The sequence below is a fragment of the Balaenoptera physalus genome, assembly GCF_965194825.1.
Source record: "Balaenoptera physalus genome assembly, chromosome: 5".
Taxonomy (NCBI): Eukaryota; Metazoa; Chordata; class Mammalia; order Artiodactyla; family Balaenopteridae; genus Balaenoptera; species Balaenoptera physalus.
In genome coordinates this window covers 9,022,148-9,040,958 of record NC_138884.1, presented here as the reverse complement: position 1 = coordinate 9,040,958, position 18,811 = coordinate 9,022,148, and the positions used below count along the sequence as shown (strand labels likewise).

Here is an 18,811-nt window from a genome sequence, read left to right as displayed (position 1 = left end):
ACCTCCTTTCACCTCCCCCTTAGCTTTTAAGATTTGTAAGTTTCTATGTTTATAATACTTACATTATGTGTATAAACATAATTTCCATGGTGAGAAGTATTATTTTCTGTATAAATGTATTTTAATGCATATTACCAATCTTTTAACTTATTTTTTTCCGGAGTTCGTTATTTTTATCTCTCTGTTAATTAGCTGGGTCTTGTTGTTAGTTGGTTTTTTTTTTCCATCTAGAGTTCATGGATGCTCTCTGCTCTGACTTCTTTAATGGTCAAGGATATTTGTCATCACTTGGCATGGTGGATAAGGCACATGGAGAAATACTATGACTCCAAGGAAATTAGGCAGAAGATAAGTACATTTCATTATTAGGGAAAGTGTGACATTTAAAATTAAATTTACTTTAAACTTTGTAGCCTACTCTTTGATTTAATTATTATATTTATAATCTGCCTATATAAAGGAAGTAAATAGCTTAAATTAAAAGAGTTGGTGAGGGACTTCCCTGGTGGTCCAGTGGTGAAGAATCCGCCTTCCAATGCAGGGACATGGGTTTGATCCCTGGTTGGGGAACTAAGATCCCACATGCCGTGGGACAGCCAAGCCTGCGCGCCGCAACTACTGAGCCCTCACACCACAACTAGAGAGGAGCCGGTGCTCTGCAACGAAGATCCCATGTGCCGCAACTAAGACCCGACGCAGCCAAATAAATAAATATTAAAAAAAAAAGAGTTGGTGAAAGATGATATATGAGATAAATATGAAAATTAATTACTAAGATTGAGTCCATATCTTTGGACATATGAAAATATGTATGAAATACATATGAAAATATTTATGAATAAAATTATTTGGCCTCTGAAATTTGTTTCAAAATAATCTGTGGGAGAGGGAGAAAAGAGTATCAGTGAAACAAAGATTGGCTACTAGCTGAGATCAGCACATAGGCATTCATCATACTGTTCTTTCTACTTGTGAAATGCTTGGAAATTTCCACAGTAGGAAGAAAAAAATGAAGAAGATGACAGATACATTTGAGGACTTCTATTTTCAGCGATAGTGCCGTTAGAGACCCTGAAAGTACACATTTGAGGACTTCTATTTTCAGCGATAGTGCAGTTAGAGACCCTGAAAGTACCCAGCTACGTGATATCTAAAAATGCTTGGTAAAATTTTAAAACCATTCTTAAACGATTAGATAAGTCCATTAAGATCAGAATGGAGTAAACTAAATTTTAGAGCCTTGGATACCCTGAGGCCTGCGGTCGTCTTTATTGAGACTCTGAACTGCATTGCACAGAGGGCACAGGGACAGAGCCTGAATTCACATAAAAATAGAAGCATAATGCCTGGGCCCAGGAGAGGTGCACCCTCAGAAAGGGCGAACTAAAAAGGAAACCCACCCTGCAAAGGTGAACCACAAGAACACATTTCTATCTTGGGCTGGGCTATGAATGAGAGTTAAAAAAAAAGGAAAAAAAAAAAAACAAACAAACACCTCCTTTGAGAGCTTGTAGCCACTGGCCAGACCTCAAGGAGTTTGGGACCCGGTCCGCCTTCTTTGTATGATCCCAAAACACAAGCCTATAATTTAAAGAGTATCAGGGTAGGTAATATCCCCAGGTGTCTAAGAGAAGCAAAACCAGACTTTCCTAGATGAGCATACCCTCAACCAGGCCTCAGGGAATTCCTAGAGACAGGTAACAGAAAAACTCACAGTCAAACATTATAAAACAGAAATCCAGCAAGCCATAGATAACAGAACTAGAGCCACAGAGAGGTCAGCTTTTATAATTAATTATCAGAATTAAAATTAAAAAATAAGTCTGCTTGAAATGTTTTCAGATTTAAAGAGGGCATTGAAAACATGAGCGAGAGAATAGGAGACTAATGATTAGGCCAATTTGAAGAAGAACAAAATATTACTTTTCGAAATTAAAAAAAAAAGAAACTTAACTAAAATTAAGAATTCAAATGGATAGAAAGCTAAACGAAAGATTAGTATAACTGTATAGAGTATTAGTGACCAGGAAGCTGTATCTGAGGAAATTATCCGAAGTATAGCCACAGGGAGGTAAGATGTGGACATACGTAAGGGGAGTTAAGAGACGTGGAGGAGCAGGAAGAGGGCCCATCAGACCGCATCTGTGTCTTCCTGTTTCCTACAACTGGAGCCGCCCATTGGCTACATCCCTAGCCAGAACTTAGCAGCGCTTTTTTTTTTTTTAAGGATCAACATAATTGTTTTCATTATCAGTCTTGCAAATTACTGAGGTTGGGCAAGGCCAGGATTGTAGCTTGAATCTCACATTTTTGTTGAGAAGCAATCTGATTGGGGAAGCCGTGTCACTGAGCAGAGGACAGCGGAGGCGTCCCAGGTTATTAGCCGTGTTAGATACCTTCCCAGAGGCAACAGGCGAGACCAGGCACTTCACAGTCAGAGGTCCACTCCAGGGGCTCTCGGTGTCCACTGCCCCCCTTCAGGGAGGCACGGGGAGGCACGATGTGCTGGGGGAGCTTCACCAGGTGCTTTGTCTCTGTCTTTACATTCCCATCCACATCACACAGCCCCCCGCAGAGTTGGGCGGCACTTTCTCCCACTCACCTCCACCCTTTTATAAGTGGGCAGCCCCATCCCTGCTCTGGGCTTCAAGCAGAGAGCCTGGCTCCAGTCCCCTGCTTTGTGTCACTGAAGTTCCCTTTATTCAGCCAAACTCCTTACCACCATGACCTGCTTCTAGACTCAAGGCCTTCAACCCACAAGCTTGGTAATTAACATTCTGGGTTCCTTTCATGGAGATACTCATCTTGGTTTTGCAACTGACTGGACTTTCTCCTCTTTCTTCTTTTAGTTTGATCCATTGTGACTGAGGGGCATTTTGAAGGGTGAATGAATTTATTCTACATTCTCTCTTCAAAGAAATTTTTGAGCAGTTTTTACAGGAAATAATAGTGTCCTTATTTCTTACATCTGCAATAATGAGCATAAGTCACTTACTGTCTTGACCTTGGGCAAGTTGCATAATCTCACTATGCTTCAGTTTCATCATCTGCAAGATAGAGATTTTAATAGAACCCACCTAAGGGCATTGTTGTGAAGATGAAATGAGGTTTAAAAAGAAAAATGCACAAAACCTAAAGGCACTTAGAACACCGCCTGGCAAGTAGCAAGTACTCGGTAAACGTCAGCTGTTATTATTGGTACTGGGTAAAAATCGAGGTTACCTTATGTTTTCCAAATATACATTATTTTATTTTTATCTTTATCCAACCCTGTGACATAGGTATTATCACCCTTAATTTGAGGTAAGAAAGTGAGGCACCCAAGGGTCAAATAGCAAAAACTGTAGCGGTGAGATGAACCTTGGGTACATCTACATTGGCTGTTGGCTTTGTTACACATGGAATGATTAATGTATGTTTCTTGGTCTAATATGGGTGATGACATAGGGAAGGCTAAGATGTGATTCTGGGTGAGGCTGTAAGTTTTTGGCTCTGTTGATATTATCTATTATAATAGATGGCATGACAGCCAGAAGTGAAAAAAGTCTAAGGCATTATATAATGAATCATGTGTCATTTAATGCTCATTACACTTCAACTTCAGTTGCTCGCACGAATGAACTCTTATCTCTACAGGCAATAAAATGTTTATAGCAGTCAGTAATGTATCAAATGAAAAAGGTCAATGAAACCCTCTTTCATTTTTACAACATTCAGGTAAGGGTAGATAAACCCCTGAATTACATAAGATAAACTCACTTCTATTTTTCAGTCAATAAATATCAAGTATTTGTCGTGTTCAAGGCCCTGAGCAAGGCAACACTGAGGAAATACACTTAGGTGGAAGACATGTTTTCTACCCTAGTAATTCCCATCAACGATCCACAAGGTATCAGGTTTGAGATCTTAAAGTCAGCTCCGGCTTCTTTTGTCTCTCGCTTTCAATGTTTTATCCATTACCAGGAACTGTAAATTCTTACTTTATGATGTTTGTTTCGTGTCTCTTTCCTCACAAATTTTTTCCACCATTGCTCTAGTTCAGTCTTTATTTTTTTCATTTCCAGACTGATCACTGCCTTCCCACATTCCCCCATCCATCCTATACATGAACAGATAAATCTTCCTAGAACACCACTTTGACAATGTCATCCCTCTACACTAAACTTTCATTGGTTTCTCACTCGCAAAGTAAGTCTACATTCCTTGGTTTGGCATTCAAGCCTTCCATAATTTGGCCCCAGAAGATACTCTCCCATTTCTATTAGTACGTTACCGAGAATAGAGCCTTTGAACTGTTCTTTGGTGGAGAGTTTCCGTGCACAAATGCTGTATGCATGTTCTGCAATGATGAAACCTACTTAATCAACTTGTTTTAATCTAGCATCTCCCCATCTTCTTTTTCACATAACACATACCCATAAAGTCCTATGTTTAAGTAAACTTTTAAATTGCAGTATAACATAATACAGAAAAAGTAAAGAAAATCTAACAATTTGATGTATATCTACAAAGTGAACATATCTGTATATCTGCCACCCAGACCCCCATATATATATTTTTGTTTGTTTGTTTGTTTATTTTCAGCATCCCAGATGTCCCCCTTACGTTCCACCCTAGTCCTTGTCCCTTTCAAAGGTAACTACTCATCTGACTTTTATCACTGTACATGAATTGTATCTATTTTGGTTTCTTTTTTTGGCTTGTTTGCTTATTTTTATTGAAATATAATTGACATATAACAAATACACAAATATGTGTGTGTATATATATATTTGATCTGAGTAACAGATATACAAGTGTATTTACTTTGTAAATACACATCAAGCTGTTTACTTAGATTTTCTGTACTTTTTCTATATGTGTGTTATACTTCCATTAAAAAGTTTACTTCAACTAAAGACTTTATAGATATGTGAAATTTACTTTGGTGGACTCTCCACATCTAAACTTTCAGTCTGTTTTGCAGGGACAAATGTTACAACCTCTGTCCCACTTTGTAACTCTGCAGGTTAATTATCTGTACCTGATTATATATACATTTTTTCCTCTGCTATGCTCATTTTTTTAGGGCTTGACTACCTCTGTGAACTTTACAACCAAATGAGTTATTTGGTCCCTTGTCTGCTATATAAAGAAAATTATATGAATCAAGGTGCTCTGGCTGCATATCTGGCCTCAACACCTCCACCATCCCCTGCTGCCCGGCCCCCGCCCCACCTTATGCTGTCTCTCTCTGTATTAATGCCACCTTCTCTTCCCTTCTCTTCTCTTCTCCATACCTATAAAAACATTGACAACTGGTTTTTGGTATTTCTCTTCTTTCCAAGATGTCACTACTTTGGCAGAGTCTGTGTTTATTTAGATGACCAACCCATCACCCTAGCTTCTGTGCCCTTTGATCTTCTCAACTTAACCTTCAGTGTAGGCAGAATTCTAAAGATCCCCTTCTCCCCCAGGGTCCAAGATTCCACTGGTATGTAACCAAACATTAATCTGGGTACTGCTCTGAGGAATTTTGAAGTTGTGATTGAAGTCCCAAATGAGTTCACCCCAAAATAGTGAGATTATCTAGATGGGCCTGATGTAATCACACAAGCCCTTCAAAAGGAGGAAGGCGAAATCCAAGAGATTAGAAGTTTGAGAACCTGCTTTGAAGATGGAGGTGGGAGTCCCATGAGAAGGAATGTGGGCAGCCTTAAGGAGCTGGTTGACTGACAGCAAGGAAACGAGGACCTCAGTCCTAAAACTGCAAGGAATTGGATTCTGCCAACAACCTGTCCTTGGAAGTAGATTCTTCAGATAAGAGTCTTCAGATAAGAGCCCTGCTGGCTCATACTTTGATTTGGCCCCATGATACCCTAAGCAGAGCCAAGCCTAGCCCACCTAGATTCCTGACCTCCAGAATTTTGAAATAATTAATGAGTATTGTTTTAAGATGCTGAACTGATGGCAAGTTCTCACTCAGCACTAGAAGATAAATATACCTTCCTTCCATTTCCCGAATTCTACTGTCACGTTCAAACCATGGGACCTTGTCAAATCCTGGAGTGCCAATATTATATGCCAGTTCCCTATTCAGTGACTTCACCCTCCAGTTTCATCTCTTCAGCCTCCAAGTGACCCCGCTACAGGCTCCCTTCCTACCTGTCTCTTCCTGGATCCACTTTCCTGTGATGAATCACTTCACCTGCTCAAACCCTTGCTCCATTTTTCTGTTGCCTTACCCACCCAGCAAATCCACATCCTCGAATGAATTCCACCTTCTAACCCGCTCTGTCTTTACTTCTTTGTGATTGGGAAAGCCATGCCCATTTGTGGCTTTGATGGCACCACTTTTATAGAGTCCAATCTTAGGGGTCCTTGGTGTTGCCCTGTAGTCTCTCTCTGGGTCCCTTGGAAGAAAAACTTTTCCTCTGCCGATAGGTCTAGTGGGGCTGTGGGAGGAATGAAAGTTAATTGACCACAAACCGATTAAAGGAGAAAAGATCAGGCTCTGGGGCTTATAGACCAGCTTAATAGGGGAAAGGAGGGTGGAGAGAAAGGGATTCTATGGGAAAACAAAGGACTTTTAGGAAAGAGAAGTACGCTTTTAGGGAGAGAAGTATGACAGTTTGTGATGTTTGTTTATGCAATTTTTTTTTTATGTAGTGTCTACACACTGAGTTTTTTTTTTTTTTAATAGTAATCTTTTATTTATTTATTTATATATTTTTTATTTTTGGCTGTGTTGGGTCTTCATTTCTGTGCGAGGGCTTTCTCTAGTTGTGGCGAGCGGGGGCCACTCTTCATCGCGGTGCGCGGGCCTCTCACTATTGCGGCCTCTCTTGTTGCGGAGCACAGGCTCCAGACGCGCAGGCTCAGTAATTGTGGCTCACGGGCCCAGTTGCTCCGCGGCATGTGGGATCTTCCCAGACCAGGGCTCGAACCCGTGTCCCCTGAAGTGGCAGGCAGATTCTCAACCACTGCGCCACCAGGGAAGCCCCTGCAATTTCTTATCCAGGTGTGTGTGGTTGGTCTTCTACCAGGCACTGAAGCTCCTCTGAGGGGATTTATAGCAGCTTCACTCTCTGAAGGCTCTGCCTTTAGTCAGATAAGGGGAGCTTCAAAAACAAAATGCTTCTTCAACAGCTGTATCTCATATGTCTTCAGTTTAAATAGTCTTCATAGGAGCTCTGTGGGTCCCTACATGAGCGTCCTCTTTGTTTCCTTAGGGCCGTTTGGTAAGGAGAATAACGACCTACCAAAGATGTCCATGTCCTAATACCCAGAATGTGAATGTGCTAGGTTACTGAATCAGATGACTTCAAAATAAGGAGATTACCCTGGTTTATCTGGTGGGTCTAATGTAATTATAAGAGTCCTTAAAGGTAGAAGAGGGAGGCAGAAGATGAGAGTCAGAGAAAGAGATGTGATGACAGAAGCAGGTTCCGAGAGATGCTGTGTTGTTGGCTGGAGGAGGGGGCCATAGCCCAGGAGCTCAGGAAGCCTCTGAAACCTGGAAGAGTTTCCAGAAAGGAACCCAGAACTGCTAACAGCTTTGGTTTTAGCCCAGTAAAGCCCACGTTGGACTTCTGATCTACAGAAATGCCAGGTAATACGTTTTCGTTGCTTTAAAGCCACCAGTTTTGTGGTAGTTTGTTACTGCCGCCCCAGGAGATGAATACAGGCCTACTCCAGTATTCATCATTTTCTCAGATCCCTGATCTTCTCATTCGTGCCCATACTCTCAGCAGATGCCCCAACTTCAGAGAGAAGGTGTAGTTGTAGGCCAGACATTTCTTTCAATTTTCTCTCTTTTCCCTTCTTAACACATTTATTACACGAGGACACCCCCTGACTCCCTTCCCCTTTGCCACAATTAAAGAAAGATACATATTTTTGGCTTTTCTAACACTAATTCGTCTGAATTCTAATTCCATTCTGCTTTCTAAGGTACCTGATTATGACCAGTTAACCACCTTTTCTTCTTTGTGGCTTGTCCTCTTGGCACGGACACATATTCTGGCCTGTAATTTAAACCAAACAAGAGGGCTTCCCTGGTGGCGCAGTGGTTAAGAATCCGCCTGCCAATGCAGGGGACACGGGTTCGAGCCCAGGTCCCAGAAGATCCCACATGCCGCGGAGCAACTAAGCACGTGCGCCACAATTACTGAGCCTGCGCATCTGGAGCCTGTGCTCCGCAACAAGAGAGGCCGCGATAGTGAGAGGCCCGCGCACTGCGATGAAGAGTGGCCCCCACTTGCCACACCTGGAGAAAGCCCTCGCACAGAAACGAAGACCCAACACAGCCATAAATAAATAAATAAATAAATAAAATTTTAAAAAAGAGATAAGTAAACCAAACAAGAAATACTTTCTCTGAACCTCAAGATAGCCTTTAGGTATACTCCTTTCTCTCACCTTCCTTTTATAGTGAGACCTTTGGGAAGAGTTGCATATACCCTCTTCCTCTTTCTTCACTTATTCGTCAGTGCTCAAGCAACTACAGACTGAACGGTCTCTCACGGAGTGAATCAAAGGCCCCTGGTAGCTGTAAGCAGAGCCATGGGGGGGGGTCACGGTGCATACGGCCTCTTGCACCATTTTTTATTTGCTTCAACTTAAGTAGTAATGAAAATAAATATACTGGGATCCAGTACAAACATTATATACATAACCCAAATGCCCCCAGGCCCATAATAAGCCCTGCCTGAAACCTGAACTTGCTAAGGGGGAACTGACCCTGAGTTCACCACTTGGAGTCAGCACTGAGGAATGGCCTGGGTCCTTACCAGCTCCTTGCACTTGGTGGCCAGGCAGGCAGATAGACTGAGAGCTCAGGGCAGCTGGGAGAGCTTTGGAGGATATTAAGAATCCTACGAGAAGGATGAAGAGAGCTTCTCATAGGTCCATATAAGAGCTTTGATGGTGGAGTGCCTGATTGATGGAGTTCTAGGCCCAGGAAGTTTGTTCCTTTAATGAGAAGACTTTTTGATTTTGCTTTGGTTGCCATTCTATATAATAGATAAATCATATCCTTTATCAACGTTAAACAAATTTGTAACCATCTGTTGCTGACATTCTGTCAAGCACTGATACTCCTGTTAGAACCATACAAGCAAACACCCCTCACTGGTGTGACGATTGGAAAGGGGTATTATGCTTCCCCTCTCCCCGACAAGTCTCCCAGTTATTTTTGGAGTTTTCAAAAGGGAGACTCAAATGACTTCATGAATGAGACTATTGGCTCCCTTTACGTGAAGGCATCTTTTTTGCATCATCTAGTTATGTCCAAGCGCACTACCTACAAAAACACATGGTGACACCTCAGCCCTTCCAGGGCCCATTTAAGACCTCCAATGTGTGCGTCAAGGGTGTGGACTCCAGATGGCCCCAAAGCTTGGGACTGTAAAGAAATCCTAACTTTGATAATTCTGTGGTTTGACTGCAAGGCACATAAAACGTGACAGTGACTTCAACCAGCTTGGAGATAGTCCAGCAGGTCAGTGATACCATCAGAGATCCAGGCTCTTTCTGTTTACTTATTACGCCATCTAAGAAATTAATAGAAAGAAATGGGAAAAAAACTTTACATTGAAAATTTACAAATAAACCACAAATGATCATTAAACATTAAAAAAGCTTATTCTCACTAAGTCAACGTAATATAAATTAAAACACTGATATGCCATTTGTTACCTATCAAATTAAAAAAATGTTGTTATTCTGTCCAGTATTTGTGAGAATTTAGGGCAACAAGCAATCTTTTAAATTGTTAGGAGACTGAATTAGGCACAAACTTTTTTGTGGGAAATTTAGCTCTATGTCTTAAAATTTTTCAAATGAGTATAGCTTTTGCCTCAGCAATTCCCTGTCTGGAATTTACCTGAGTGTGCCATGACACAGCTACAGAGATGTTTTGTGAATAACAGGAAGACTGGTTAAATTAATTATGGTAGGTAACAAGACGACCGAATACCACGTGCCCGCAGGGAACCATGTTTGCAATATAGCAGTTTTACAAAATAATAACAGCTACCGCTATTGAGTGCTATCTAATGACTTTGCACACATTGTCTCATTTAATCTTTGTAACTACCCTGAGAGATCCTTTCCCCTGATTACCAGTAACCACTTCAAGACTAAGTAACTAGTTCAAGTCTCCAGGGTTTGGGAAAGCCAGGATTCAGACACAGGCTATCTGACTCCAGAGGTGACGACGTTCATCCCTGTACTTTGTATATAAACCCAATTTTGTTTTTTCAAAAAAAATGTATGCAGAGAAAAAGACTAAAAGCAGATGGTATGTGGCTGACGGGTTACAGGTGATTTTCATTTTCTTACTTGATATGTAATAAGAGAGAAAAAAATTTAGTTAAATGGAAAAGAAAAAGTGCCAGATTAGGAACACATTCAGGGACCTCCCTGATGGTCCAGTGTTTAAGACTCTGCAATCCCACTGCAGGGATTACCGGTTGCATGCCGCGCAGAGCGGCAGGGAGGGAAAAAAAAAAAAAGAAAAGAAAAACCAGGCTCTATAAATAGTGGGCAGTTACTCTATCCAGAGAGGTTGTGAGGTGGAGAAGAGGGAGAACAAAGGGCAATGGTCTGAGAAACTGAGTCACCCATTTAGCCTAACTTTTGACCTTGTGCAAAATGGCCTCCTTAGGACCAGGTGACTCCTATGAAAAATTAGGACGGTCGTCTTCAGGTTCCTTCCTAATATTCTGTTACCTAAAATACCCAAACACTAAATGAGAAGACAGGGCATGTGAAAATAATTAGCCCGAAGTAAAATGCTAATTTATAAGTTAAAATGACTCTTTATAATGCAATACATTTATGAAATGCTGGCTCTAATCTGAACTTCTCAAACAATTTGATGGCAGTGATCAGCTTAAGAGCGTATTGGGATGAGGTTAGGAACTCTTTTCCTGAATCTGCACACTTTCCAGCTTTTCTACACCATCAGTGTATTGAACAGAAGTACTGATATTTATTGCAGGAGTGTGAGGGACACATTTAAACTGTTCATAGTACTATTTTCATTCAGCAAGTTTTGTTTCCTCCACCCCTAGATTCTGTTCCTGATTTTATTGGCCCTGGGGCGCGCGCACCTGATTTCTCCGAAGCTCATTCATTAGAGACCGCCTCCTTGCTCTGGGGGTGGACAACGTGTGCGACAGAAAAACAAAAAACAAAACTCGGTGTCCGCGTCCCCTGGTGCTTAGGAGCGTGGGACACCGGCAGTGGCCAACTCCATCCAGGTCAGACCAGGTATTGATCGGGCCGGGTAGCGTCCTGGGGCTCCCAGGGCCAATCGCCCCTGTCCGTTTCGTGCGAGCCCCGGAGGCCAGGAGCTGTGGCTCTGTCCCCGCGGGCTCCGGGACAGTCATCTCCGTCAGCCGGTCCCCGCGGGCAGGGGACGGTGTGGTCCAGCGCCAGGCTGGATGCGCTCACACAGCACTCGCCCGCGTTCCGCCCGAGCGCCGGGCCCTTATCAGCGGCGAGGCAGGCGGCGCCACGCCTCCCGCCGGCCTTCGGGCACCGACGCCGAGGGAGCCGGGGTGCGAGAGAGGGCCCGCGCCCTGCGCTCTGCCCGCTCGCCGCCCGCTTCCCCTTGACAGTGACCGTCATCCGGGGCCGGCGCGCGGCGCCGGTGAGTGCGGGGCTCGCGGGGAGCGCGCGGGCGCGGCGGCTGGGCTGCCGGCCGGGGCGTGGGCGTCGGTCGGAGAACGTCGCCCCTCCGGCGGGCGTGGCCCGGGTCCTGGGTCCTGCGCCGCTGCGCGCCGGGTCCCGAGCGGGCGCGCCGGCGCAAGAGGGAGCCGGACTGGCCGGACGCTGGAAGGAGGCCGCCTGGAAAGGGGCGCGTGGTGCGGCCGCTTGCCGTCCTTGTTGATCGAGTGGGAGCTGCTTCGGTCGGGTATGTTCGGAAGGCCCCGCTGACTCAGCTTCGCGTTTATGTAAATGATTGTTAGCGCTCTGCCTCGGAGCGCCGCAGCTCCGGAGACTGAAGCCCCTGGTTAAGTTAAACTGAGCCACTGCTGAACTGAGCGAGTAAACTGTGAAGGCGGTTGGGATGTGTGTGCGGTGAAAGGTCCGTGGCTGTTGCGTGTATGCATTTGGTAGACGATAGAAAACTGTACAACTGAGATGACTGGGTTTTAATTAGTCCCTCCCAGCCAGTTTCATTCGAAAGTGAGTATGAAACAGACTGAAAATATAGACTCTTTGTTTTTTTTTTTTTACCAGAAAATAGTGTCTTGGTGCAGCCGATTCCGTGTCTGGTAGGGTGTGTTAGCCGGTTGGTAAAACTCTTGCCTTTCCCCAAATGTATGAAGCTAGAGTTGATACTGGGTGGATAAACACTTATTGAGTATGGAAATAGGAGAGAAATGTGTTAATACTGGTGCTTTTAAAGGGCTTAGCCAATATATTCTATGTCCTTTTCTTCTCCCCAGGACATAAAATGTGTCCACAACTTTGGATGGTTTGCCAAAGAGTTATATTGAGCTGCCTTTTGTAATTTTTCTGTGGGTAGTTGACTTTTAATGGTTAACTTCAAAAAATTAACCAGCTTATATCAATACTTATTAAAAATGATACTGGAGAAGTTAGAACAATACAGAAAAACATACGACCGAAAAATTAGATTGTAAATCTAGCCAACAGTTAAAAAAATACCTGTAATGTTGCCTCATTTTATTTTCTTGCCCAATAGTAGAGATATAAAAGCTCATTACACTTTCAGGAAAAAAAAAAAAAGATTCATAGTAACAAACATACACTGGTCATCTTTGTTCTAGACCCTGGGCATTCAGCAAGAGCTCCCATAGGAGACAGATTCTATTGCATTAAAATGGTATGAAAATACACTGAACAGCCAAAATCAATTTCTGCATTTATTTTTATTAAGCATTCAAGAACATTTGAGGCAAGCATAAGTGTTACAGATGGAAAGTAAAATGCACCAAGAGAAGAGTCACCATGGGAGAGCACATTAGAATGGATGTGGACAGCAAATTAAAGTTACGCCTTGGCAGCTGAAATAAAAAGGGACCGATCAGTCACACAATTCAGCGAGGATAAAGACAGGAAATATATGAGCTCCTTAGAGAAGAGTTTCCTGGCATCTGCTTCTGAGGCAAATGTCTTGTGTCACAGAAGGATGCAGAGGAGACTGAAGGATGGCGGTGGGAGAGTCTGGGTGCCCATGCCATAGTACATGCCAATAGTGCATTTTCTAGGACTGCTTGCTGTAGTTGTCATTTTCCTTACCGTAAGTATTATGAGAAACGCTTGTAGGTTGCTAAGCCCCTATGGTCACACATGCTGCAGTTTGATAGTTTGGACTTAATTGGGAGTAAATCTAGATTTTATAGAGGGATAGGTGGACCTCAGGTGTTCAGATCCTCTGTATTTCTCTCTCTAGCGTTTTTTTAAATTTATTTAATTAATTTATTTTTGGCTGCGTTGGGTCTTTGTTGCTGTGCACGGGCTTTCTCCAGTGCGGCGAGCGGGCGCTACTCTTCGTTGCGGTGCGCGGGCTTCTCATTGCGGTGGCTTCTCTTCTTGCGGAACACGGGCTCTAGGCGCACAGGCTTAAGTAGTTGTGGCGCAGGGGCTCAGTAGTTGTGGCTCGCGGGCTCTAGAGTTCAGGCTCAGTAGTTATGGCTCACGGGCTTAGCTGCTCCACGGCATGTGGGATCTTCCCGGACCAGGGCTCGAACCCGTGTCCCCTGCCTTGGCAGGCGGATTCCTAACCACTGCACCACCAGGGAAGCCCCCTCTCTAGCGTTTCTGACAGCAGTTTGGCAGCAGTTGAAGGTTATATCAAGTGGGAAGTTTTATTCTGTGTTGCTTATTGGGGTTATAGGTTAGGGTTGAGATCTTTTAGTGAAAATTAAAGAACTTGAATGGCCATCCTCTCTATAGGATATAGAATATATAGGTCTACGGGAAGCTAAAGTTTATCCTTTAAAAAATCAGTTCCCACTTCACTGCAGGATGTGAACCAAGAAACTGTCTAGCTGAATCGGGCCTCATAGTTTTGTGTCTTTTTCCCAGCAGCAGTTTTATGAGGTCTAATTGATGAGAACGTGTCATAGAGTTCACACCTATTTAACGTGTGCAGTCTCTGCAGTCATCACGTTTTCGTCATCCTTTCCCCCAAAGGCCCATGAACACTCAGTCCCCTTTCTCACTACAGTCCCCTCGCCCCCTCCTGTTTCTTGGAAGCCGGTATTCTCCTTCACTAGGAGACTGTTAGAAAGTGGACATCTGATTTTTGGGCCACACAGTTAGCTTGTTTATAGAAATAAGTAAAACATCCAGAGAATCGTGGCATTGAAAGTAGTGTTCTGTCGTTTCAACTGGGGTTGGTGGGTGTGGGTAAAGCAGAAGTGCTGCCCTCATCCCAGTTTCAAGGAAGAAGTTTTGTTTTCGGCAAGAAGGGTGGAATGAAATCTTGGCAAGGTCAGAAACCCCGTTGAAAACGCGGCTCACTAGCTCAGTCCCTTTGGGCTTGCAACTGAAAAGACCTGTTACTCTTTTTCTAAAAAAAATTTTTTAGAGAGTTTTCTTTTTTTTTTTTTCTTTAATTTTATTTATTGATGGCTGCGTTGGGTCTTCATTTCTGCGCGCGGGTTTCCTCTAGTTGTGGCGAGCGGGGGCTACGGTGCGCGGGCTTCTTATCGCTGTGGCTCCTCTTGTTGCGGAGCACGGGCTCTAGGCATGTGGGATCAGTAGTTGTGGCTCGCGGGCTCTAGAGCGGAGGGTCAGTAGTTGTGGTGCATGGGCGACCAGGGCTCAAAACCCTTGTCCCCTGCATTGGCAGGCCGATTCTTAACCACTGCGCCACCAGGGAAGTCCAGGCCTGTTACTCTTTAGAACAAGGTTTGGCTGGAAGTTAGTGCTTAGGCCCAGGTAGCATTAGGTAGTTCTCTGTCATTTCACAGGCATTGAGTTTTTACCTGGAGGCATAAAAATGGAAGTCTCTAGAAAGCAGCAGGCCCTGTGATCTGTCTCTGAAGACACTTGAGCTGAGTGTCTCAAGGGAAGAGTAATAAAGACTGCCTGAGAGGTACCCACACCTCGGATGCTTCTGCACAGGAGGTCTGCCTCTTCTCTTCCCGTCCTGCACAGCCCTACCCTGGCCGCACCCTGAGCCCACCTTGGGGGAAGGGAAGGAGGGATAAAAAAGTTAGAGGGACAACAGGATCCTTAGAAAGGGAGAAGAAAGTATTCCATTTTACTCCTTTTCCTCCATCATCCCATGTTAGTTTGGAATGCCTTAAGACAAGATTATCAGGTCCTCAGAATTAATAAAAGCGGCCGTTAACTGTGGTGAGTGCTTGCGGTCTGCAGGTGGTTTTTACATTCATTCTCATTTTTTTGCTCACACCAAACCTTTCAGGGAGGTATTGGAGTTTCATATTTATAGAGGAGGAGGCTGAGAATTCACAGGGTCATTTATAGCGGGGACAAAAAAACTGTGTTGAACTTTATTAAAGTTCACCAATCCTTTCTTTCTTTTTTTCTTTTAAACTTAGCCTGGTCATTTGTTTCAGTTTCCTTCCATGTTCACAGAGCCGCTCATTGTAAAGGCATGCAGGGACATGAAAAGAGCGTGTGAGCTGGTAGGAGTAGGGAGGCCCAGACCTAACTTAGGTCTAATCAACTGTGCCATTTCTTCATTTTCTACTTTTGATGAAGTCTCGTCATCTTTCTGGGCCACAGTTTCTTCATGGGACCAGAGAATATATGAGTTTGAATGGGAGAGGTCTGTTTTTCCTTGAGTCCACAAGTGGAATGTGGGTTAGTTGAAAGTGCCAGAATAGTTCTACAGACTGTCAGGGGTACTGAGAACACTCAGTATTCTTATCTGACCCATCAGTGAAGGGATTTGCAAACCAGCCATGTACTTTGTTTTAGAAATCTTTCTGATCCACCTTTCTTCTGTTTCATAACAGCGGGAGACTGTTAAATGTCTTTCCAGGATATCTCATATGATAGTTACCTCAAATAAAACACATGTACTTCAGAAACCATAAAGCCATGGGCTAACTGTAGTTAAAAACCTAATTTAAGTCGTACCTTAAATCTAATAGTACTGTTATTATCATGCCAAACCGTTCACTGCTTCCATCTGGAATCTAAGCTATGAGTACAGTCCGTTTGACACGTGCAGTGTTGATTTACGCCCAGGTATTACTAGCAGCCTAGGGCCAGGTGACTCATTCCAGTTGCTACAGTGTAAATCCATCCTTGCTACTTTTAGCTCTTTCCTGGAGCTACAAACCCCTCATTGTGTTCTGATTTCATCCTTAGATATATACCTTCCCTCTCCCCCAGTGAGATGTGTTCTATCTTGCTTCCTAGTGGAAGCAAGCAAAAATTCAAGTGGTTTGAATTTTTCAACAAAAATCAAATTGCTGTTCTCCTCTCCCTCCATATGTTATGAGAAACAAGGGAAAGAGATCTTTGATGTGTTAGTCTTTATAAAGCAACGCTTTTCAGAATAGATAACAGCCGTGGCTTCCTTGACGAGTAAGTTTTAAAGAGCAAAGATGGCAATTTAAGTCTAATATTATACTTGCGTTATAAACATTGAAAAATATTGGGGTTATTTCATTATTTATTTTAATTTTTTATTTTGGAATTATTCTTAGACTTACTGAAATGTTGCCCAAAAAATGGTACAGAGAGTTCCTATAACACCTTACATAAACTGTAGTACCATTGTCGAAACTAATGGATTAACATTGGTAAATGCTATTAACTAAACCATAGATTTACTTGGATTTCATCAGCTTTTCACTATCTTTTTTCTGTTCAGGACCCAGCCTAGGAGCTCACGTTGCATTTGATTGTTGTGTATCATTAGTTGCCTCCAAACTATGACAACTCGTCAACCTTCTGTTCTGTTGTTTTTCCTGACCTTGACACTTCTGAAGCGTACTGTTCAGTTATTTTGTAGAATGTCCCTCAGTTAGTACTCGGTATTTTCTCGTGACTAGATTGAAGCTGTCCATTTTGGGAAGAAATACTAGAAGTAATCCCAGTGCATCATAGCACAGGCACATGATGTCTTATGACTGATGTAGACCTTGGTTAAGTGCTGTTTGTCAGGTTCCCGATGGAAAGTTATCATTTTTCCTTTTGTATTTAGTAGATATCTTGGGAGAGAAACTTGGGCTATGCAAATATCTTGTTTCTCCTTAAATCTTTTTTTTTTTTTTTTAATTTATTTATTTTTGGCTGCATTGGGTCTTCGTTGCTGTGAGCGGGCTTTCTCTAGTTGCGGCGCATGGGCTTCACATTGCAGTGGCTTCTCTTGTTGCGTGTAGAGCACGGGCTCTAGGCACACGGGCTTCAGTAGTTGTGGCACACGGGTTCAGTAGTTGTGGCTCGCGGGCTCTAGAGCGCAGGCTCAGTAGTTGTGGCGCACGGGCTTAGTTGCTCCACGGCATGTGGGATCTTCCCAGACCAGGGCTCAAACCCGTGTCTCCTGCAGGTGGATTCTTAACCACTGCGCCACCAGGGAAGCCCCCTGTGCCCTTTTGACATACCACCTCCCCATCCCCGTTCTTTAAAAAGCATTTCCTTACTTTCTGGTATCATGAAATGCTCCAGGCTCATTTTGGTATTTTCCATGCCCCGACCCTGGCATGAACCATTTCTCCAAGGCACTTTGGTTCCTTGTTTTTGGAGGCTGTTACATAAGAAACCAAGATGTGGGCACTAGGTGTGTTGCTGGGAGTTGCTTTGATATTTTTAAGTTTCATAGATTTGTGACCTAGCAAATGCATCTCTACGAGGCGAGTAATGCCTTAACTTTCAAACACTCTAGAGGCCCTGATTGTATTTGCCAATTTGGGTTCAGTTTCTTGTGGGAAAGAAATGAAATTGGCAGGGTTTAGAGCTTTAAAATTTCCCACTTTTTCTCAAATGACCCATAAGTGCTTACAAAACAATGAACACATTAATTTTTATTTTTTCAGCTTATTAACTTATTTAAACTATGTCGCGACCAATGGCTGAATATATGTGAAGGGCAGATATGTAGAGATCATATCTTTTTTTAAAAATTTGATTGAAGTATAGTTGATTTACAATGTTGTGTTAATTTCTTATGTACAGCAAAATGACTCAGTTGTGTGTGTGTATATATATATATGTGTATATATATTCTTTTTCATATTCTTTTTTCCATTATGTTGTGTCATAGAATATTGAATATAGTTCCCTGTGCTATACAATAAGACCTTGTTGTTTATCCATCTTATGTATAATAGCTTGCCTCTGCTAATCCCAAACTCCCATTCCTTCCCTCCCCTATGCCCCCTCCCCCTTGGCAACCATAGGTCTGTTCTCTATATCTGTGAGTCTGTTTCTGTTTCATAGATATGTCGATTTGTATTGTATTTTAGGTTCCACATATAAGTGATATCATATGGTATTTGTCTTTCTCTTTCTGACTTAACTTCGCTTAGTATGACAATCTCTAGGTCCATCCATGTTGCTGCAAATTGACATTATTTCATTCTTTTTGATGGCTAATATTCCACTGGGTACATATACCATTTAATCTTCTTTATCCATTCATCTGTTGATGGACATTTAGGTTGTTTCCATGTCTTGGCTGTTGTAAATAGTGCTGCTGTGAACATAGGAGTACATGTATCTTTTCGAATTATAGTCTTGTCTGGGTATATGCCCAGGAGTGGGATTGCTGGATCATATGGCAACCCTATTTTTAATTTTTTGAGGAACCTCCATACTGTTTTCCATAGTGGCTGCACCGAGAAAAATTTCTTTTTAACTTTCAGTA

At 42.9% G+C, this 18,811-nt stretch overlaps 1 protein-coding gene and 1 long non-coding RNA gene across 17 annotated transcripts in view; one reads left to right on the top strand and one right to left on the bottom strand.

The window, feature by feature from the left end:
* Positions 1-18,811, bottom strand: part of LOC309660844 — a 398,319-nt gene that overhangs the window by 35,123 nt on the left and 344,385 nt on the right. The window lies entirely within an intron of this gene.
* The window catches only part of ABCG2 (ATP binding cassette subfamily G member 2 (JR blood group)), a 156,187-nt gene that overhangs the window by 73,468 nt on the left and 63,908 nt on the right, over positions 1-18,811 (top strand). For 8 of the 16 annotated variants that reach the window (XR_014263575.1, XR_014263576.1, XM_082461721.1 and 5 more), the window contains one exon: positions 11,058-11,256. The exons of 4 other annotated variants lie outside the window; for them this stretch is intronic. Coding sequence is in view for 4 of the 12 variants with exons in the window: in XM_082461721.1 (XP_082317847.1) it covers positions 11,058-11,256 (199 nt within the window). In the remaining 8 variants the exon portion in view is untranslated. Of the gene's footprint in view, positions 1-7,385; positions 7,592-11,057; positions 11,257-11,478; positions 11,639-11,711; positions 11,903-18,811 lie in introns of those variants that run through there. 4 more of the 16 variants (XM_082461723.1, XM_082461720.1, XM_082461716.1 and 1 more) reach the window with 4 other exon arrangements.